Source organism: Lepus europaeus, chromosome 6, assembly GCF_033115175.1.
Source record: "Lepus europaeus isolate LE1 chromosome 6, mLepTim1.pri, whole genome shotgun sequence".
Lineage (NCBI taxonomy): Eukaryota > Metazoa > Chordata > Mammalia > Lagomorpha > Leporidae > Lepus > Lepus europaeus.
Genome location: NC_084832.1, coordinates 98,535,478 through 98,556,589, shown reverse-complemented (window position 1 = coordinate 98,556,589; position 21,112 = coordinate 98,535,478). Strand labels below are relative to the sequence as shown.

The window sequence follows — 21,112 nt, the reverse complement described above, 5'->3', positions numbered from 1 at the left end:
GCGCAGAGAGTCTCATCGAGGACAAAACAGAGCAGGGGTGGTGGCCAGAGGCCGGGGAGGACAGGGAGAAGCCGTCACACACACTTCAGTGTGCAGACGGAGCAGAGGCAGGCGTGTCCAGTGTGGCGAGCTGGCCGTGGGAGCCGGGGAGATACTTGAAGGTGGTCTTTGGGGCCTGAAGGGTCTTCGTTCAGATTCCCGGTGGTGGTTTTAGGGGTCTCTGTCCCCAATGCCCCCGACTCGCCCCCTTCCCCCAGATCCATCCAGGAGCGGCTTCTGGGCAGTGAAGTCCTCGGCTACCCTGCTGTGCCAGGCCCAGAGCCCTCCCTGTGGCTCCGCAGGCGTGGGGGTGGGTGAGTGCGTGAGAGGCACCCGGGAGCCTGAGCGCAGAGAGAAGGGAGAACACAGTTCCAGACGCTCCCTCCACAGCCCGGGCCTCGGTGCCAGCCTGCTGCCCTTGGGCCGGTTTCCCTTTCTTGCCCGGGGCCCGGCCTCCCTCTTCCTTCTCTGCCATCTCTCACGGCCGGCCTCGCCCCGGCTGGGCCTGGGCCCCCCTCGCTCCCTCAGCCTGGCGCATTCCTTTTCTCCTCCGCTCCCTCCTCCTCTCCATCCTCCCTTCCTTCCCTCCCCCCTCCCCCCTCCCCCCTTTCCTCTCCCTCCCTCGCGGCTCCCCATTTCCCTTCGGCAGCGGCCGGCCGCTCGGGCACCATGCTCCGGCTCCTCCGGTTGCTGCTGCTGCTGCTGCTGCTGCCTCCCCCGGGGTCCCCCGAGCCCCCCGGCCTGGCCCCGCTGTCCCCGGGGGCGCCCCCTCAGGCCCCCGACTTGCTCTACGCGGACGGGCTGCGCGCCTACGCGGACGGGGCTTGGGCGCAGGCCGTGGCGCTGCTGCGGGAGGCACTGCGGAGCCAGGCGGCGCTGGGCCGCGCGCGGCAGGACTGCGGGGCGAGCTGTGCCGCCGAGCCGGGCGCCCCGGAGCCTGACTCCCGGCAGGAATCCTGGGAGCCACTGCTGCTCCGCGCCGCGCTCCGCCGCGCCGAGTGCCTGACCCAGTGCTCAGCGCGGAGGCTGGGCCCCGGGGGCGCGGCGCGACTCCGCGTGGGGAGCGCACTGCGGGACGCCTTCCGCCGCCGGGAGCCCTACAACTACCTGCAGAGGGCCTACTACCAGGTGCTGGCGCCGCCTGGCCCGTCCCGAGGGTCCCACCCCCGGCGCTGGTTGCTGGGCCGGGAGAGGGCGGAGAGCCGGCGCCCAGCGTCGCACTAGGGGCGGCGGGGCGCGTTCAGCCGACCTCAGCATTCCAGGAGGTCCCGGCAGAATCGCTGCCCGGTACCTGTTAGGGTCAGAGGGACAGCCCGGGGAGAGTGCGAGCGCCCTTGCCGTGGGGCGGGAGCTCAGGAGGCCGAGTGGGAGTAGAGCGAGATGGAGGGAGGGGGCCCGCGAGGCGCTGGTGAGACCTTGCTGAGCCCCCCGGGGAGCGAGTCTAGGGGCGGAACTGGCGGCTGGACCTGGACGGCGCGGTCAGGGCGGGTGATGTGAGCCTTCGCTTGGGGGCAGGCTAAGGTTTGGGAAAGGTAAGCCGTGAGGATTCCCCAGGCCAGACTTCTGGGGATGCGGGCAGTGGACTCCGCGCGCAGCTCCTGAGACAGTCGCTGCTGCCTACGTGGCTAAGGGAGGGCGCTGGTCACACACCTCAGCTCAGGGTCCTAGAGACCTGTGGATATTTGGCTGGTCGCTGGGGTCTCCCCAGCCTTCCCACCTCACTAAGCCATCACTTGGCAGCTTGTCTCCCAGATGCAGCCCCTCCGGGGTCCCACCCGTTCCGCAGTCTTCAGAGCCCCTTCCCTTAGAAAGCAGGCTCTGGGGAGTCCCGGTGTTCTGATTTCTAGGGGACTGCAGGCTGGAGTGTATGTGTGGGCAGCGGCGCTGGGAAGGCAGTGGAGGTCTGAGACCCCCACCTCAGGACTCCCTCCTGCCTTCGCTCCCCAGCTGAAGAAGCTGGACCTGGCCGCCGCCGCAGCACACACCTTCTTTGTGGCCAACCCCACGCACCTGCAGATGCGCGAGGACATGGCCAAGTACAGAAGGATGGCGGGTATTCGGCCCCAGAGCTTCCGGGACCTGGAGACGCCCCCGCACTGGGTGAGACCCTCAGCACCACTCCTGCCTGCCTTCAGCCTTTCTTGTTTTACATTTTTTATGTTCACTTTGTTTGGAATCCGGAGAGAAGTCCGGAAGTTTTCTGTCCGCTGATTCACTCCCCAAATGCCCACATCAGCCAAGGCTGGGCCAGCCTGAAGCCAGGAGCCAGGAATTCAGTTTGGGCCTTCCACAGGGATGGCAAGGACCCAAGTACTTAAGCCACCTTCTGCTGCCTCCCAGGGTTTGCATTAGCAGGAAGCGGAATCAGAAGCTAGGCGTGGACTCAAGCCTAGGCACTCTGATAAGAGATACGGAGTGGCTTCTTCTTTTTCTTTTTTGTAAAGCAATTTTGGCTGCTTCAAATGTATTTCCTCAGCAAGCCTTTAAAAAAAAAAAGATTTATTTGTTTTAAAGAAAGTTACAGAGACATAGGGAGAGACAGAGGGAGATCAATCAATCTTCCATCTGCTGATTCACTCCCCAAATGGCTGCAACAGCCAAGAGCTTCTTCTGAGTCTCCCACGTGAGTAGCAGGGGCCCAAGCACTTGGGCCATCTTCTGCGGTTTTCCCAGGCCATTAGCAGGGAGCTGGATCAGAAGTAGAACAGCCAGTGCCCATATGGGATGCCAGCACTGCAGACAGTGGCTTAATCCACTATGCCGCAGCGCAGGCCCCCAAATGGCTTTTTAAACTCTGCCTCAAATATCCACCCCTGCCCCCAGCCTTTGTGCACAGGCCTCATTGACTGTGGCTCCGAGCAGCTCGGGCCTCAGGAGAGCTGGGTTCTGGTCTTCAGTGACTTGGAGAGGAGAATCCTCCAGCACTTGGTTTCCTCTCTAATGGTCCCTGACGTCTGAGGCTCTAATATTCTGGTTCTGAGCCTCACCCTGTTCTTCCCCAAGGTGAATAGGAAGCCCAAGTCCATGTCCCAGTTGAGACCATTCCCCTCTCTCTCCCAGCCTTCCTCAGCACCCCGTCCCCAGGATCTCGGCTGATCACCCCTCTTCTCCCCAACAGGCAGCCTATGACACTGGCCTGGAGCACCTGGGACGCCAGGAGGCAGGGCTGGCACTGCCCCTGCTGGAGGAGGCGCTACAGGGGAGCCTGGCCCAGGTGGAGAGCTGCCGGGCCGGCTGCGAGGGGCCTGAGGAGCAGCAGGGGCTGGAAGATGAGGAGGAAGAAGGGGCTGATGGGCAGGGGGGCCTCTATGAGGCCATTGCAGGTAAGGGGTTGTGTGTGTGTACGCATGTCGGGGGTACAGGCTTGGTGCCAGGAGAGGAGGAGCCCGTGTGAACTGAGTGGCTCATGTGTGTCCTTTACAGGACACTGGATCCGGGTCCTGCAGTGCCGGCAGCGCTGTGTGGGGGACACAGCCACGCGTCCTGGTCGCAGCTTCCCTGTCCCGGACTTCCTTCCCGACCAACTGAGACGGCTGCACGAGGCCTATGCCCAGGGTCAGTGGGGGCCGGGCAGGGTGGACACAGGGCGTGAAGGTTTGCTTGTGACAGCATCCTGAGCCCACCCCGTCCCCTGCCTGTCTCTGGGTCTGTAGCTTCTCCCACAGGGCTCTGAGGGAGACCTGTCACTCCAGGAGGACTCTAAGGTGCTCTCCTTTGGTGCCACTGTGAAAAGCTCAGCAGGCAATGGGTGCCGCTGGCTCCTTCGGCCCATGCTGCTTCTCGCCTTCCTCTATTTCCACTCTCTTCTGCTTTGAACTCTGTCCGCTGCGGTATGTTTGAGTGAGACTCACAACAATGGAGCAGTTCTGCTGGGTTGGGTGGGAGCTGCTGCAGTTGGGTGGGTGGCTGGCCGCCCGCGGCCACCTTCTGCAGCTCTGCCTCCGCCCCCCTGCTCAGTCCCTGCCCCCGCCCCGCTACTGCGTTTCCAGTGGGGAACCTGTCCCAGGCCGTGCAAAACGTCCTGAGCGTCCTGCTCTTTTACCCGGCGGATGAGACGGCCAAGAAGGCACTGGCCCAGTACCAGGCCCAGCTGGGAGAGCCACACCCTGGCCTCGGCCCCCGAGAGGTAACTCCTTCACGCTTACCCGGAGAGGTAGTCCTAAATGAGACCCCATCTGGTCTCCCACCCGAGCACTCTCATCCCCCAGGGGAGCCCCTTAACCAGTGTCAGACTTCTGAATCGCCTCCTGTCCCTCCACCACCCACAAATTGAAGCTCTGAGCCCAGCCCCCAGCTCCACCTGGGCATGCGTACACACGCTGACACCGACACGCGCCCACACCCACTCGAATGCACGCACATGCACTTCCACACTCACATGTGCCCACGCCCGCTCTCACGTGCTCACACTCGCACGCCCTCCGTCCCTGTTTGAAGCCAGACGCTCTGAAGCTGCACCCTGGAGGAGGGTTGAGCTGGTGACCCCAGGGGCGGGGGGCAGGGCCAGTGTGAGGGCCTGGGGCCCTGAGCCTTCACTCCGTCCCCTTTGTCCACCGTCTGCCCCGGGGCCCACAGGACGTCCAGCAGTTCGTTCTCCGGTCTCTCGGTGAGAAGAGGCAGCTCTACTACGCCATGGAGCACCTGGGGCGCAGCTTCAGGGACCCTGTGAGTCACCCGCTGGTCCCCAGTCCCTTGGTGCTCCATGGGAGGGAAGCAAGTGCAGGCCCCATGTGTGGGTGGGGGTGGGGGTCAGGGGGGCTGCTCAGCAGCCGTGGCCCACATCTCTCCAGGACCGGGAGGCTTGGGCAGCTTTGGGGCTACTCAGGCCTCGGTGTCGGTCCCCCCTCTGCCACGGACAAGCCCTGCACCTCCCCTTGCTCAGCCTTAGCTTCCTTCCCTGGGGACTGGACTAATCGCACCCGTGTCCCAGCACATTTGTTTCCATTCCTGTTGTTGTGAGAGGAGACTGGGGGCCAGCTTGGCCACGGCACCACCGGTGCATGGAGCAGGGTTCTCAGCCGTCTGGCACCACGGCCCCGGCCCCCGGGGAGTTTCTCTGTTGCGGGGAGGGGCTATTGTCCATGCTCTAGGGCTGTCAGCAGCTTCCCTGGCTTCTCCCCAGCGGTTGTTAACAGCATGTCCTCGCCCCTGACTCCCGGCGGTCAGATGCATTTCTGGACATTGCTTAGTGCCGCCGGGGCAGGGGGCCAGATCACCCTGATGGAGAGTGAGGACCCTGAGGACACTTCCAACGCTGGCTGTGTCCCTTACTAGCCTTCAGCTTTTTTTTTTTTTTTTTTTAAGATTTATTTATTTATTTGAAAGGCAGAGAGAGAGAGGTCTTCCATCTGGTTGTTTGCTCTCCAAATGGCCTCAAGAGCCTGGAGCTTCTTCCGGGTTTCCCACGTGGGTGCAGGAGCCCAAACACTTGGGCCATCTTCTACTGCTTTCCCAGGCTATAGCAGAGAGCTGGATCAGAAGTGGAGCAGCCAGGGCTCGAACTGGCGCCCATATGGCATGCAGGCACTGCAGGCGGCGGCAGATCTAAGGTCAGGGGTTCCAGGAGCTGGCCTTGGTGGGTGATGGCGTTTTTCTTGACCACCACAGGACGCCTGGACCCCAGAGACCTTCATACCTGAGGCGCTAAGAGAGAAGCTCAGGTAGGAGGTGTCCTGTGGTGGGCGGGGCCTGGCCAGAGCTGGGAAGCAGGCGGGGTGCGGACCCGGCCGGCAGCCACTGAGCCTGTCTCTCAACCCTGAGAGAGGATCAGGAGAAGAGGCCCTATGACCGTGAGCCCCCACAGCCGAAGCCCCTGACCTACTGGAAGGGTGAGTTCTGGGGCCTGCAGGGTCTGGGGGTGCCAGCTGCTCCCGGGCTGTCCTCGGGTAAGCCCCCACCCCGTGCCCTGTCTCTTCCCCTGCAGATGTCCTTCTCCTGGAGGGAGTGACCCTGACGCACGACGCCAGGCAGCTGAATGGGTCAGAGCGGGCCGTGCTGGACGGGCTGCTCACCCCAGCTGAGTGCGGGGTGCTGCTGCAGCTGACCAAGGTGGGAAGGCAGGGCGCGCAGGTGGCGGGGTGCAGGGCAGGCCCCTCCACCCTGTCCTGGTTCTCCAGCAGGGACTGTGCCTCACGCTGCCTCCCAGCTGTGCGTTTCACTCTTAGTTCATTTTAAACTTCGTATTTGTTTGAGAGACAGAGAGAGATCTCCCTTCCACGGGCTCGCTCCCCAGATGACCACTGCACCTTGGTTTGGGCTGGGCTGCTGCTGGGAGCCAGGAAACTACATCCAGGTCTCCCACGTGGGAGGTAGGGACCCAACTTCGTGAGCCACCACCCGCTGCTTCCCAGGGTCTACACTGACACAAACTGGAGTCAAGACCCAGTGCAGGAACCCAACTGAGGCACTCTGATGTGGGACACCTTAACTCTGGTATGGGACACCTTAACTCTGATATGGGGCACCTTAACATAACCGCTAGGCCACACACATGCCCCTGATCTCTCTCTCTCTCTCTTTTTTAAAGATTTATTTTGTATTTATTTGAAAGACAGAGTTACATAGAGAGGTAGAGACAGAGAGGGAGATCTTCCATCCACTGGTTCACTCCCCAGATGGCCACAACTGCCGGAGCTGAGCTGATACGAAGCCAGGAGCCTCGAACTCCATCTGGGTCTCCCACATGGGTGCAGGGGCCCAAGCACTTGGGCCATTTTCTGCTGCTTTCCCAGGTGTATTAGCAAGGAGCTGGATCAGAAATGGAGCAGCTGGGGCTCTAACTGGCACCCATATTGGGGCATCACAGGCAGTGGCTTAACCTGCTGCACCACAGTGCTGGCCCCTGAGCTCAGTCTTAAAGAGGGGGACAAGGCCAAGAAGGGTGGAAAGGCAGTCTCAGGAGGAGAGGAACAAGGGACATTCTGGGAAGTGGAGGAGAGCACAGGGGTTAAGGACATGGGCCAGCTCCAACAATTATTACCTGCATGATCTTGGGCAATTTATTTTAATGTCCCTGAGCCTGGCTTTCCTTTTTTTTTTTTTTTTTTTTTTTTTTTTTAAGATTTATTTATTTTGGGCCAGCACCGCAGCTCACTAGGCTAATCCTCTGCCTTGCGGTGCCAGCACACCGGGTTCTAGTCCCGGTCGGGGCGCCAGTTCTGTCCCGGCTGCCCCTCTTCCGGGCCAGCTCTCTGCTGTGGCCAGGGAGTGCAGTGGAGGATGGCTCAAGTGCTTGGGCCCTGCACCCCATGGGAGACCAGGAGAAGCACCTGGCTCCTGCCTTTGGATCAGTGTGGTGCGCCGGCCGCAGTGCGCCAGCCGCGGCGGCCATTGGAGGGTGAACCAACGGCAAAAGAAGACCTTTCTCTCTCTCTCTCTCACTATCCACTCTGCCTGTCAAAAAAAAAAAAAAAGATTTATTTATTTTGAAAGATTTACAGAGAGAGAGAGAGAGAGAGAGAGGAATATCTTCCATCTGATGGTTCACTCCCCCAGATGTCTGCAATGGCCAGGGCTGAGCCAGGCCAAAACCAGGAGCCAGGAGCTTCATCCAGGTCTCCCATATAGGCAGCAGGGGTCCAAACACGTGGGCCATCCTCTGCTGCTTTCCCAGACTGTTAGCAGGGAGCTGGATCTGAAGTGGAGCAGCCGGGACTAGAACCAGTGTCCACTGCAGTGGCATTGCAGGTGGCAGCTTTACCTGCTACGCCACAATGCTGGTCCCCCACCTCTACTTCTGATCCAACTTTCTGCTAATGTGCCTCCTATAATGACTCAAGTTCTTTCGTTCCTGCCACCTATGTGAGAGGCCCAGATGGAGTTCCTGGCCTTTGGCTTCAGCTTGCCTCTGCCCTGGCTATTGTAGGCATCTGGGGAATGAACAAGCAGATAAACTCTCTCCCCTACCTTTCTCTGTCACTTTGCCTTTTAAATAAATGAATAAACCTTTTTTTAAAATATGAGTTTAGGGGTGAGCATTTGGTGTGATGGTTAGGCCACTGCTTCGGATGCCAGCATCCGTGTTGGAGTGCCTGGGTTCATGTCCTGGCTTCACTTCTCCAGCCGCCTGCCAATGGGGGCAGTGGGTGATGGCTCAAGTGGTTGGGCCCCTGCAACCCACATGGGAGACTCAAGCGGGGTCCCAACTCCTGGCTTCAACCTGGCCTGGCTCCAGTTGTTGCAGCCATTTGGGGAATGAATCAGCTGATGGGATCTCCTTCTGTCTGTGTCTCTGTACCTCTGCTTTTCAAATAAGTACAATAGATTTTTAAAGAGAAAACGAGAGAAGTTAAAAATAAATGAAAGTATGAGTTTATTTTGCTGCGTAAGTTTTTGAAATTCATGCGTAGATTTTAATATTACAGTGAGGGCCTTCTGTACCCCTCTGGAGAGCGTGAGCTGTGTATGTAAGTGGTGGACAGCTACTGATCCGAGGACCCAGGCGCTGCATTCCCACAGAGCCTCCAAGTGCAGGCTCTGGAGTCACCGTCGTCCCCCTAGTGGCGGTGTGTAGAATGCAGCGGGAGAGAAATAGGGGGAAATGCTTTCTGGAGGGCCGTAGGCCTGTCTGTGCCTTAGATTAGATCCTTATTTCAAGCGACTGAAGAGAGGGGGCCAGATGAGCAGTATGTAGAACATCACAGAGAGACGCTCAGGACTGAATCCCTGTGGCAGGTGATGAGAGGCTGGAGTCAGGCTTCTCTCCCTTGATCACATGTATTTTGACCACAGGTCGTTTGCACTTGCTGTTCCTGCTGCCTGGAGCATTTCCTCTCAGATATTCAAGTGGCTCCTTTGCATTATTGGCATCAATGTAGATGTCACCTCTTCAATTAGCATCTCTCTCCCCTGCCCAGGCACTGTTATGATTGTATTTTCTTCATGCGCTTACCACCATCTGAATTGATCTGGTTTATTTATTTATTATCTCAAAATATAAACCCTGGGGTGGGCGTTTGGCGCAGATATTAAGATGCTACCCCGGCCGGCGCCGCAGCTCAATAGGCTAATCCTCTGCCTTGCAGCGCTGCACACCGGGTTCTAGTCCCGGTCGGGGCGCTGGATTCTGTCCCAGTTGCCCCTCTTCCAGGCCAGCTCTCTGCTGTGGCCAGGGAGTGCAGTGGAGGATGGCCCAAGTGCTTGGGCCCTGCACCCCATGGGAGACCAGGAGAAGCACCTGGCTCCTGCCTTCGGATCAGCGCAGTGTGCCGGCCGCAGTGCGCCAGCCGCGGCGGCCATTGGAGGGTGAACCAACGGCAAAGAAAGACCTTTCTCTCTGTCTCTCTCTCTCACTGTCCACTCTGCCTGTCAAAAAAAAAAAAAAAAAAAAAAAAAGATGCTACCCGGGACACCCGCATTCCATATTGAAGTGCCTGAGCCCAGCTCTCCCCTGACTTCCTGATAGTGTGCACCCTACGGGGCAGCAGTCATGGCTCAAGTAACTGAGCCCCTGCCACCCATGTGGGAGACTCAGGTTGGGATGCTGCGTCCTGATTTCATCCTGGCCCATCCCCAGCTGTTGCGGGCATTTAGGGAGTGAACTTATGGGTGGGAGCTCTCTCTCTCTCTGCCTTTCAAATAAATAAAATGAATTAGAGTTTAAAGCTCTCGTGAGGGAAGGGACTGTCTTTGGCTTACCGTGTTCCCAGACCCTTGAAGAGCAGCACGTAGTAGATGCACAGTACAAATGCATGGAAAGAACGACTGTAAGAATAGGTTGACCTGGGACCAGGCTATCTCTCAGAGCAGGGAGGCTCATGTGCTGGCACAACTCCGCCGTGGCACTTAAACTAAGCTTCCAAAAGTGGACAGCAAAGTGAGTGTCCGAAGAGAGAAGGATCCCGAGTGTAGACACCCCAGCACGGAGCCCCTGGTGCTGAGGGTGGGCGTGTCGGTGGTTGGGCCCCCGGGGACCAGCATCGAGGGGCGGTAGAGCCATGGCATCCATAGTTTCTCTGAGGCAATGAAGGTCAGGGGAGACACCCCAGCGGATGCAGTCGCTAGCTTCCGGCCTGTGCAACTTCCTGTCTCCAAAAAGACTCCTGTGTTCTTGGCCCATGGGGGAGGAGTGATCCAGCCCTTCCTGCCCTGACCATGGCTCCCTCAGCTGTCCTTCCCCGCCAGACCCTGGAGAGTCATGGTTCACGCACCCACAGAGGGTCGTTCCCTGAGAAGGGGGCTGCAGCTCAGAAGAAGGAGCTACAGGAAACCGCAGGAGCCTCTGGCCTCTTCCCGGGAGTGGGAGGGCGCGAGGCCAGGTCTTTTGGCCCACAGCAAAGCACCTCCCTGTTTAGGATGCAGCTGGGGCTGGAGCCAGGTCTGGCTATCGTGGTCGCCGCTCACCCCACACCCCCCACGAACGCTTCGAGGGGCTCACAGTGCTGAAGGCAGCGCAGGTGAGAGGAGGCGGCCCTGGCCTGGCCTGATGCCCAGGACTAGAGCCGAAGGTATGGGGAGCCTGGGCACCAGGGCTTAGCTCCTGGGATGGACCAAAAAATCCCTGATCCCTAGGCCCAGGGCTGAGGAAGCGGGGACTTCTGCTGCCATGGAGCTGATGGAAGGGGTAGTTTGATTTGGTTCCTGGGACGGGGCAGGGGCAGGGGCAAGGGCTGGGACCACCCGTCCACCACCTCCCTCCATTCCTGCCCCTCCTCTTGCCTCCTGCAGCTGGCGCGGGCCGGGGCTGTGGGCAGCCAGGGCGCCAAGCTGCTTCTGGAGGTGAGCGAGCGCGTGCGCACCTTGACGCAGGCCTACTTCTCCCCGGAGCGGCCCCTGCATCTCTCCTTCACCCACCTGGTGTGCCGCAGTGCCATAGAAGGTAAGCCGGGGGTGCCGGTGGGCCTCCCCAGCCTCAGGCGCCTGTTGCGCATGGCACCACGGCACCACTGCCTCTGTGACTTTGAGCCTTGACCCCAACTGCCCTGCCCAAGTGGGCGCCTGGCTTCTCTGCCCAGCTGTGAGCCCCGGGGGCAGAGGGCATTCAGCAGCCCCATTTGCGTCCCAGGTGAGCAAGAGCAGCGCATGGACCTGAGTCACCCCGTGCATGCCGACAACTGTGTCCTGGACCCCGACACCGGGGAGTGCTGGCGGGAGCCCCCCGCCTACACCTACCGAGACTACAGGTGGGTGGCCTTGCTGGGTGGGGGTGCGCAGGCAGGTGGGCACACAGAGGTCATTCCGCTGTGGGCAGGGGTCTCACCGCCTCCCTCCCTCTTCCCTCCCCAGTGGAGTGCTCTACCTCAACGATGACTTCCAGGGGGGTGACCTGTTCTTTACTGAGCCCAACGCCCTCACTGTCACGGTATGTGGGTGGGGGTGGCAGGGTGACAGGGCCCAGCTGTGGAGTCAGGATTCAAAACAGAAGGTTCCCAGAGGCAAATGCAGGGAAATGGTGGGGGCCGCCTTTGCCCTCCCCTTCCCCTGCTGTCCCAGACTGCTGAGTTCGGGGGCTGTGCCAGCGCAGGTCTCCAGACCCTGCCTTCGGCATCTGCCTCACCTCTTAAAGGAGGATGCATGGCGCACAGCCTTTCTGGTCCTTGTTCACCACAGCAGGGCCACCTAGGCTGGAGCTCAGATTCTGGTTCTTAACCTGCTGAGCTCCTGTTTCCCAAGTCGGGTGTGTTGGCAGTAGTTTAGATTTATCACCGGAGAGAACGGGCCGGTGCCTGGTGAGGATAAGTCATAAATGCATGTTGGGTGGTACGATCCCCTCCTTCCTGGATCAATTTCTGCATAGACACCAGCAACTCAGAAGGTGTGGGTGTTTGGTGTAGCACCGAAGAGGCTGCTGGGGATGCCCGCATCTCATACTGGAGAACCGGGGTTCAAGTCCCCTCCCCGCTTCCGATGCCAGCTTCCTGCCATTGTGCACCCTGGGAGGCAGCAGGTGACGGCTCAGCCAGCTGGGTTCCTGCCACCCACATGGGGGACCCAGACTGATTTCCTAACTGCTGTCTTTGGCCTGGCCTGGTCCTGGATTTTGCTGGCATTTGGGGAGTTAACCAGGAAATGATAGATATAATTTTCTCTTTCAAATAAATATAAATAAATAAATGCTTTTTAAAAATTGAGTAGGAAGAATGAGCAGTGATTTTTAAAAAATTATATTCATCTACTTTTTCCTTTTTTTTTTTTTTTTTTTTTTTAAGAAGCAGAAAAAGAGAGATAGGGAGAGGAGAGAGAGAGAGAGAACTCCCATTTGCTGGCTCATTCCCCAGATGTCTGCAGTGGTCCAGTCTGGGCCAAAGCCAGAAGCCAGAAACTGAATTCAGGTCTCCCACATGGGTGGCAGGCAGGCAGCTCCTTGAACATCACCGCTGCCTCCCAGAGGCTGCTTCAGCAGCGAGATGGACTCAGGAACCAGAGCTGGAAGCAAGCCCAGGCGCTGCGATGTGCGGTGCTAGGCAGTGACTGCTAATTCTTACCCAGCCACCTACCCACCTGTAGTCCAGGCTTCCTTGGTGGAGAGATGCCTCCAAGGTACTCATTCTCTTTGACCCAGAACCTGGCCCCTGTGTTCCTGCCCTCACCCTGGACTCGAAAAAGCAGGGCACAGTGGGAGGGTGCCAGCAGGAGACCGTCAGTGGAGGCCCTGCTCCCTTTGACTTCCAGCTCCATTAGCCTCGGCCTGGCATTTTCACTCCTTGCCCGAGCCAGTCCCGGAAATTAAGGAGTAGGAAGTGATGGGCAGGAGAGCAGGCCCATCCTGCTGCAGGGAGCCAAGCCTGCCCTTCCCTCCAGGCTCGGGTGCGGCCTCGCTGTGGACGCCTCGTGGCCTTCAGCTCTGGTGTTGAGAATCCCCATGGCGTGTGGGCCGTGACTCGGGGTCGGCGCTGCGCCCTGGCGCTGTGGCACACGTGGGCTCCTGAGCACAAGGAGCAGGTACGGAGCACAGGACGGCTGTGAGTGAGGGGGGCTGGTGGGGTGGGGAGAGGCTGGGGCCAAGATGGCGCAGGAGAGCAGCATGGGGGCGATCAGGCCAGACTCTCCTCCCCACCCCACCCCCAGGAGTGGACAGAAGCCAAAGAGCTACTGCAGGAGCCAGAGGAAGAAGAGGAAGAGGAAGGAGAGGAGGAGGAACAAATGCCCAGCAGAGACTCTTCCCCAGAGCCCCCAAGCCGCAGGCTTCAGCGGGTGCAAGACAAGACTGGGAAGCCACCTCGGGTCCGGGAGGAGCTATGAGCAGCTGCCCAGCTCCTTGGGGACATACATGGCCACTGACACGTGGAAGGTCAGCTCAGGGTCAGCCCCCATGCAACATCAGGAACAGAAGGGCAAGTTCTCTGTCCCCACACCCCACCGTCTTGGGGACCCAGAAGGACCGTCCGGCTCTGGACTCAGAGGACCCTGCACAGACCAGCCTAGACTCGCCGGGAGGCCCCACAGGTGGACGGACGGGGGATGCTGTGCCTCCCTGAGGGGCAGGGGCAGGGGTAGGAAGCCGCCCGCCTTCATCCAAGAGGATGAGGGCAAGGACACCGGGCTCTCCTCTCCCAGCCCGTGCAATAAAGAACATGAGGCTCCATCAGCCAAGGCAGGTCCGGTGTGTCCGCGTCTGCTGGCTGCGGTGGGGGTGGCTGTGGCGGGCCTGGGAGGAGACAGGTGTCTCTGGGCCTCCCAGGGGCGGGGCCACTGGAGCCTGTGATTTGTCAGGGAAATCTCAGCACCTGCTTCCCTCATGCAAATGGGCCCAAGCCCCTGACAGCTGCTCCTTGGGCCTCCAACCCTAAACCTGTCTTCCCTCTCTGAGCTCGCCTGGGACTTGGGCGGCCTGACCCCCTGACTCCTGCTCTCACAGCTCCACCAGGACAGTGTGTGTCATGGGAGCAAGAAGGGGGCCCTGCCCCAGGCCGGGAGTGGGGGCTGGGGCTCCCTTCCATGGATAGTCTGTCCTCTGCCCACAGAAGGGGCAGGCTCAGCCAGCCTTCCTGTGGGTCCCCTGTCCCTGTCCCTGTCCCCCCTCCACCACCACCACTGCTGACCAGGATCAGACCCAGGGGCAGCTGGTTGGGGTTTGTCGGGAAGAAGGATTATCCAGCTCAGTCCCCTCTAATCTCAGCTCCTGCCCGAACCCTCCCATGTTCCTACCCTTCTCCCCCTCCACCTGAGCTAAGGCACACAATTGAGGGTAAGTGACAATGGGGCCACCCAGCACCCTCGCATCCTGGCTCCTGGTTGCTAAGTGGCTCCTGGCTGCCAAGATCAGCACCACTGGTGGGGGCCAGGGCCTCAGGGCCACTGGAGCTGTGGTCGCTCCGGCTCCTTTGCGCCCCTCCCGAGCCCCAGCCCTTAATCCTCACAGCTTTGCTCTAAGCCCATGGGGCCTGATGCTCTTATGTCTGCCTGCAGAGACTGACCAGGGGAGCACCCCCTTCAGCCCCTCCCTCTGGGGCTCCAGCCCCCCACTCCTGCTCCACCCCTGCTCCGGGCTGGGCCCGTCTGGCAGCACGCACGTTCCTCCCTCCCTCCCTCCCTCCCTCCCTCTCAGTCCTGGTCCCCACCCTGGGCAGCTGATCTCATTTGCCTGACGTCCTCGTTGGCCCTACCCTTCCCTGTCAGTACCCCCCTGACCCCCCCAGCCGGGGCCAGGCCAGGCCAGCTCCTCTGGCAGCAGAGCTGGGGCAGGTGACAGGCAGCGGGTGTCGCAGCCGAGGGAGTGAGGAGGCGCCTGGGAACGGAGCTGGAAACCTGGGAGCCGTCCAGCCAGAGCCCAAGTAAGAGGGAACTGGCAGGGCTCTGCTCTCTGGGGCTGGGGGCTGTGGGGGGAGCTCAGAGAGGGCTGGGGCTGGATGCACAGATCTCCGACGTGGAAGGCCTGGCTGGGGACGCGATGCAGGCACCCCAACATTCCCTCATTCCTTAGAGGGAGATCCAGCCCTTAGGAGTCTCGCGTGGGGTGTGAAGCACAGCAGCGTGGCCTGGTGGGGACTCCCCAGCACCTATCCTGTGTCCCTGGCAGGAGCCGGAGCTACCCCTCGACCGGTCAGCCATGGGGGAGATGGAGCAGCTGAGACAGGAAGCAGAGCAGCTCAAGAAGCAGATCGCAGTAACCCAGAGCCCTCCTACCTGGGGCCCAGAGACCACACAGCAGCCGAGGGAGTGGGGCCTGGGGGCGGAGGGGCTGGCTTTGCTCTTGACTGACAGACACCTTAGGGGCCTCTGGCCTAGAAGTGATCAGAGACTGTCTGCATGTGGACCTCATATCTGAGACCCACCCCCCAAAACCCCAGAGACCTGGGCGCCCTCTACCTGCACCCTGCCCGTCCCCTCCCCTGATGTTTGCTTTCCCCACAGGACGCCAGGAAAGCCTGTGCCGACATTACCTTGGCAGAGGTGAGACACCCCCCCCCCCGCCCCCCTGAAGCCAGAACACGAGGGGAGGGGCAGGGAGCTGTGCTCCCTGAACAGCCACACCTGGTGCCTGAGCTTCGGTACAGCGCGTCCTGGGAGCCAGGGCTGGTATTAATTAATTCATTCCACAAACGCTGAGTGAGACCTGCTGCGGCCCAGGCACTGTGTTAGATGCTAAACGCACCCGATTCCTTTTGTCCACCTTGAAACAAGAGTGGTTCCACACCCCTGAAGGACTGTGAGTGTGAAGATTTGCTTTGTAACTCATGAAGCCCTTAGGAACTGGTAGCTGGGCATCTAATACTGTGTTCCCTCAACTCCAACATGCGCCTTGCTTCCCATTTGCAATGGCTGCTTTCCATTTCCACTGGCAGCATGGTTTTTTTCTTGGTAATACACAATATGACAGAGTTTTCTAGAGTTGGTGACATTTTAGATTGGGTTGACTATGTTAACTACAAGAGTAAACACTCTGGGCTAAGTTTTTTAAATACATAATTTCATTTAATTTTCACGAAAGCTGTCAGGTAGGTGTTGTGATCGCCTCCTTTTACATCTTAGGCTCAGAGAGGTTAAGCAGCTTACCCAAGATAACAGAGCCTGAGTCTGGGGCCCTTGCAGCTGGTTGGAGTCCAAGGGGCACTGACTAAGAATCTCGGGAGGCATAGTTGCAGGGTGCCCCACAAAGGTGCTGACCCAGATGGTGGCTGTGCCATTGGGAATTTGTGCCTCTCTTCCCCAGGGTGGGGTTCAGTGGCTTCACCCTGGTGGCTTGAAACTGATCAAGATGACAGTGTTTGCATAGTGGAAGTCGCCCTCCCTCACTCCCCATGGAGAGGCTGGTGTTGAACACTTAGCGACACACATCTGTGTGCATGGTCACACACATATCTGTGTGAGCCACACCAGGGCAGGGACTTATTTTCCCAGGACTGGGGGTCTGCCCCTAAATACTGGAGCAGCAACTTGCACAGACCAGTGGCTGGGACAGACACCCCATACCTAAAGCCCCTTTCTCTGCAGCTGGTGTCTGGCCTAGAGGTGGTGGGACGAGTCCAGATGCGGACCCGGCGGACACTAAGGGGGCATCTGGCCAAGATCTATGCCATGCACTGGGCCACTGATTCCAAGTGAGGCTTGAGGAGGGCCTAGAGGGGAGGGGGGCCGGCAGGAGGGGCTTGGATGACACGAGGTGCCCTCTCCGCAGGCTGCTGGTAAGTGCCTCCCAGGACGGGAAGCTCATCGTGTGGGACACCTACACCACCAACAAGGTACCAGCCCGGCCTGCGCCACTCTCCCTCCTTCCAGCCCATAGCGCCCAGCCCCCTCTGCCCCCGGGGTTCTGCCTCCACCCAAACCTCACTGTCCCGCAGGTGCACGCCATCCCACTGCGCTCCTCCTGGGTCATGACCTGTGCCTACGCCCCGTCAGGGAACTTTGTGGCGTGCGGGGGGCTGGACAACATGTGTTCCATCTATAGCCTCAAATCTCGTGAGGGCAACGTTAAGGTCAGCCGGGAGCTCTCTGCTCACACAGGTGAGTGAGAGGCCCACTCTGCCTGGCTGGGGGTTGAGGCGCCCCGACAAGTTGCGGCTCTGCAGCCAGGGCACTGTCCTTCTGACCGCCCCTAGGTTATCTCTCCTGCTGCCGCTTCCTGGACGACAACAACATTGTGACCAGCTCTGGGGACACCACGTGGTGAGGCCGGAACGCTGTGGGGGCTGGGCTTGGGAGGAGGCCCAAGGCTTCTATCTGTGACGCGTCCTCCCTCTTGCAGTGCCTTGTGGGATATTGAGACGGGGCAGCAGAAGACTGTGTTTGTGGGGCACACGGGTGACTGCATGAGCCTGGCTGTGTCTCCCGACTTCAAACTCTTCATTTCGGGGGCCTGTGATGCCAGCGCCAAGCTCTGGGACGTGCGGGAGGGGACCTGCCGTCAGACTTTCACTGGCCATGAGTCGGACATCAACGCCATCTGTGTGAGCGCCCCTCCCTGCTCCAGCCCCGCAGCTGCCTAGACAGACAGACAGACAGACACACACACACACACACACACAAGGCCCCTTTTCACTTGGAAAGAACTGCACCTTACATCAAGACTGACAATTCTCATGTACCCTGCACCCAGATTCATGGCAAATATGTGGGCCTTATCATCCTCTCTCTCTAGAGAAATTCAGTTAGCTAGATACACACACACACCAGGATGTAGATTTAGATATATTTTGTTATATTTTTTTCCTGGGTCTTTTGAGAGTAGGTTCAGATAACATGCTTCTTTATAAAAATTTTTAATTTATTTATTTGAAAGGCAGAGGCAGAGACAGAGCGAGAGCTCTTTCATCCTCTGGTTTACTCTCCAAATCCCTCAACAGCTGGGGCAGGGCCAAGCAGAAGCCAGAAGCCAGGAACTCCACCTCGGCCTCCCGTATTGGTGACAGGGACCCAGTGATGTGAGCCGTCACCTGCTGTCCCTGAGTGTGCACGTCAGCAGGAAGCGACGATGAGACGAGGAGCCAGGACTCAAACCCAGGCACCCTGAGATGGGGTGTGGGCATCTCAACCACTGTGCCAAATGCCTGCCCCCATCATGTCCCTTCATCCTTTGAACACTTCCAAAACCAAGGTCCTTCTGCTAGTGGCCACAGGATGATTCTTACAATCAGGGAGTTCAACACTGACACATACTATAGTCCAGGCTATATTCAGATTTTACCAATTATCTTTCAAATGTCCTTAATGACAATTTTTTTCCTGTTCAGGACCCAATCCAGAAACATGCATCACGTTTCTTTGCCATATCTTCTTAGTCTCCTTTAAGCTGAAACATTTTTCTTCCTCTGATGTGCCTGACATTTTTAGAGTGCAATCCAGTTTTCCATGCCTTTCCCCGCACTTACATTTATCCAGTTCTTCCTCGTGATGAGATTCGGGTTATGCATCTGTGCCTGGTCCTGTTAAACGCACTGAGATCCCGCCCACTTGCGTGGCATCTGCATCAACCTCAGGCCTTCCAGCCATGTGCCTCAGGGGCAAACCCTGCCCGGAGCTCTGGCCTGCAAGCTGGAAATGATGCCCGCTGCAGTGCTATGGTGAGGAGCACGTGACAGGTGAGGGGAAGCCAGAGGCACGCAGGTGGCGTGTGATACATGGCAGCACTTGGGTCAGGGGTTTGGTGCAGAGGTTAGGATTGGAATACCTGGTTCTGGTTCTGGTCCACGGTACTTCGCTCCTGATCCAGCTTCCTGCTATTGTGTACCCTGGGAGACAACAGGTGATGGCTCAAGTACTTGGGTCCCTGACACCCATGTGGAAGACCTTGCATAGGGTTCCAGGTTCCGAGGTTTGGCTTGGCTTGGCTTGGCTCAGTCCCAGCAGTCGTAGGCATTTGGGGAGGTTGGTGAACCAGAGGGTAGAAGATCTGTCTCTATTTTTATGTTTTTCAAGTAAATTAAAAAAAAAATTTTTTTTAACAAAATGTCAGCAGAGAGTAACCATGCTGTAGCTGCTCTCACCAGAGGCCAAGGCAGGGACAGGCAGGGAGGCTGAGAAGCAGCTTGCCCTGCAGCCAGCCGGCGGGAACCAGGGGGAGGCAGAAGCGGCGGACTGCCCGAGGTCTGACTCCCTGGCCACCTGTACCCTCAGTTCTTCCCCAATGGAGAGGCCATCTGCACTGGCTCGGATGACGCCTCCTGCCGCCTGTTTGACCTGCGGGCGGATCAGGAGCTGACCGCCTACTCCCACGAGAGTATCATCTGCGGCATCACATCCGTGGCCTTCTCCCTCAGTGGCCGCCTGCTCTTCGCAGGCTATGACGACTTCAACTGCAATGTCTGGGACTCCATGAAGTGTGAGCGTGTGGGTAAGGGCCAGCCCCGTGTACTGCCGCCTCAGCTGGGTTCTTCCTCCTACCAGCTCCCCCTTCTTGGGACCCTCTAATTGCTGGACAACTCTGCCCCTGTGGTCCAGCACCCTTGGTTCCCAACCGTCTGCCCCCAAAGACAAGTTGCTCTGAGTCGCCCTTCTCCACTCCCCAATGCCATGGCTGCTCTCTGCTGGTCATCGCCGTTCTGGGTTCCTGGGGCTTCAGGGACAACACTGAAGGGAGGCACAGCCCCCAGGGAACACTGAAAGGGAGCAGAACCCAGGGGACCTGTGGGGACCTGATGGTTTGGCCGCAGCCCAGGGGTGTACCTGGCACCAGGCTTGACCACAGCTGAAGCCGAGCAGGGTGTGGCTTCTTCTCTAGACAGCAGCAGTGGCCGGAGAGTCAGGACCCAGATTCTGCTCCAGACACTCCCTTCCTGACGCCCTAGAGCAAGCTACTTCTCTCTGGGCCACACCCTGCATCTGGAAACAGGGCAACAGGAGGAAGATTGCCTTCCCCGCTTTCCAGTGCCTGCCAAGGTGCCCCTGGCTTTTCTCACTGCTGCCAGGACTGCCCCTGCCCCTCCTGCAACCCAGGTTCTTGACAAGAAATTAACCTCAAGAAAAATCCCTTCCCTTAGGGCTAATCTTCTTTCAGACTCCTCCAGGGGCTTAGAGTGCAGCCTACCCGCCCCAGGAGTCCATGCAGGCGTGCACACACACACAGCACAGGGGACAGGCTGACTCCTTTCTTCCTCCTCAGGCATCCTCTCTGGCCATGACAACAGGGTCAGCTGCCTGGGGGTCACGGCCGACGGGATGGCTGTGGCCACTGGTTCCTGGGACAGCTTCCTCAAAATCTGGAACTGAAGAGGCTGGAGGAGGGGGTGTGGAAGGCCATGAAGACACCCAGCTGCCCCTCCCACATCCAATCTCATTGATTCTCTCTCCTCTATCCCAGATGCCACTGCTGCTTTCTCCTTTGAGGGCGGGGGGGAATATGGGGAGTGTGCCTTTGGGAGGTTGCATCAGGGACACAGGGGCAAAGAACTGCCCCATCACCTCCCACGGCCCCTCTCTCCATAGTCCTCACAACCCCTCCCTTGCCCAGCAAAGAAAACAGACCCTCCCCAGCCTTCGCAAGCCCAGCAGGACCAGTGTAAGAGCCCAGGCCCTAGGATTCCTCCCCAGAGCTGCTCCCTTTGCCCAGGTCTGGGTGGTGTAGGGCACTCAGCCCCGTCACTGTGACTCTGGCACCACGAGGCACCTGGGTCCCTTCTCCTTTTTCTGCCATTTGCCCTCTCTCCTAAGGCACCTGCAATAAAGTATAGTCTGGTACATCTGGTCTACCCCGGCTTCTGTTCTCAAAAGACCCAGGCACTGCCTAAGAGTGATCAAAGTGTTACAGATTCTATGAAAAAGGTCAGAAAGAAGGGAGAGGGCAGAAGCCCTGGCCTCATGGGAGGAGAGATGGGAAGGAGAGGGGGACAGGGGACCGTGTGCCTGCGGGGTGTGTGTGTGTGCAGGGTGATTATGTTGACAAGTTAGATTTTTAAAAGGCCCTGAATGCCAGGCTACATCATCCTAGGGGATGATGGGAAGCGGGGAGAAACACGGCTTCTCAGGAAGACATCTCAGCAGCAGTGCGGGTGATGAGATGGAGCAAGGAGACTGACATGGAGGAAACAGGGGGCGGGGGCAAGTGGCAAGAAATGCAAGCAAGAGAGGACGGAGGAACAAGCAAGTGGGAGCGGGGAGGGAGTGAAGGCAGAGACGCTCCAGGACTCAGTGACTGAGCGCGAGGATATGCGACACAGAAGGGTTTGAAATGATGGCCAGGCATGGCGGGTAAAGCCAC

At 58.9% G+C, this 21,112-nt stretch overlaps 2 protein-coding genes across 2 annotated transcripts; both read left to right on the top strand.

Moving 5' to 3' along the window:
* The first annotated feature begins 666 nt into the window (after nucleotides 1-666).
* On the top strand, nucleotides 667-13,575 carry P3H3 (prolyl 3-hydroxylase 3). The gene is made up of 15 exons (XM_062194698.1): nucleotides 667-1,167; nucleotides 1,987-2,139; nucleotides 3,158-3,362; nucleotides 3,463-3,594; nucleotides 4,029-4,165; nucleotides 4,615-4,704; nucleotides 5,647-5,699; nucleotides 5,800-5,867; nucleotides 5,963-6,087; nucleotides 10,332-10,433; nucleotides 10,705-10,855; nucleotides 11,042-11,159; nucleotides 11,263-11,338; nucleotides 12,778-12,918; nucleotides 13,045-13,575. The coding sequence occupies exons 1-15, from the start codon at nucleotides 709-711 to the stop codon at nucleotides 13,216-13,218; spliced, it is 2,184 nt and encodes a 727-aa protein (XP_062050682.1). The 5' UTR covers nucleotides 667-708; the 3' UTR covers nucleotides 13,219-13,575.
* Nucleotides 13,576-14,595: 1,020 nt separating this feature from the next.
* GNB3 (G protein subunit beta 3) lies at nucleotides 14,596-20,594 on the top strand. Its single transcript, XM_062194701.1, has 10 exons — nucleotides 14,596-14,750; nucleotides 14,996-15,082; nucleotides 15,331-15,369; nucleotides 16,411-16,517; nucleotides 16,595-16,658; nucleotides 16,761-16,923; nucleotides 17,019-17,085; nucleotides 17,165-17,366; nucleotides 19,033-19,249; nucleotides 20,018-20,594. The coding sequence occupies exons 2-10, from the start codon at nucleotides 15,026-15,028 to the stop codon at nucleotides 20,122-20,124; spliced, it is 1,023 nt and encodes a 340-aa protein (XP_062050685.1). The 5' UTR covers nucleotides 14,596-14,750; nucleotides 14,996-15,025; the 3' UTR covers nucleotides 20,125-20,594.
* Nucleotides 20,595-21,112: the final 518 nt, after the last annotated feature.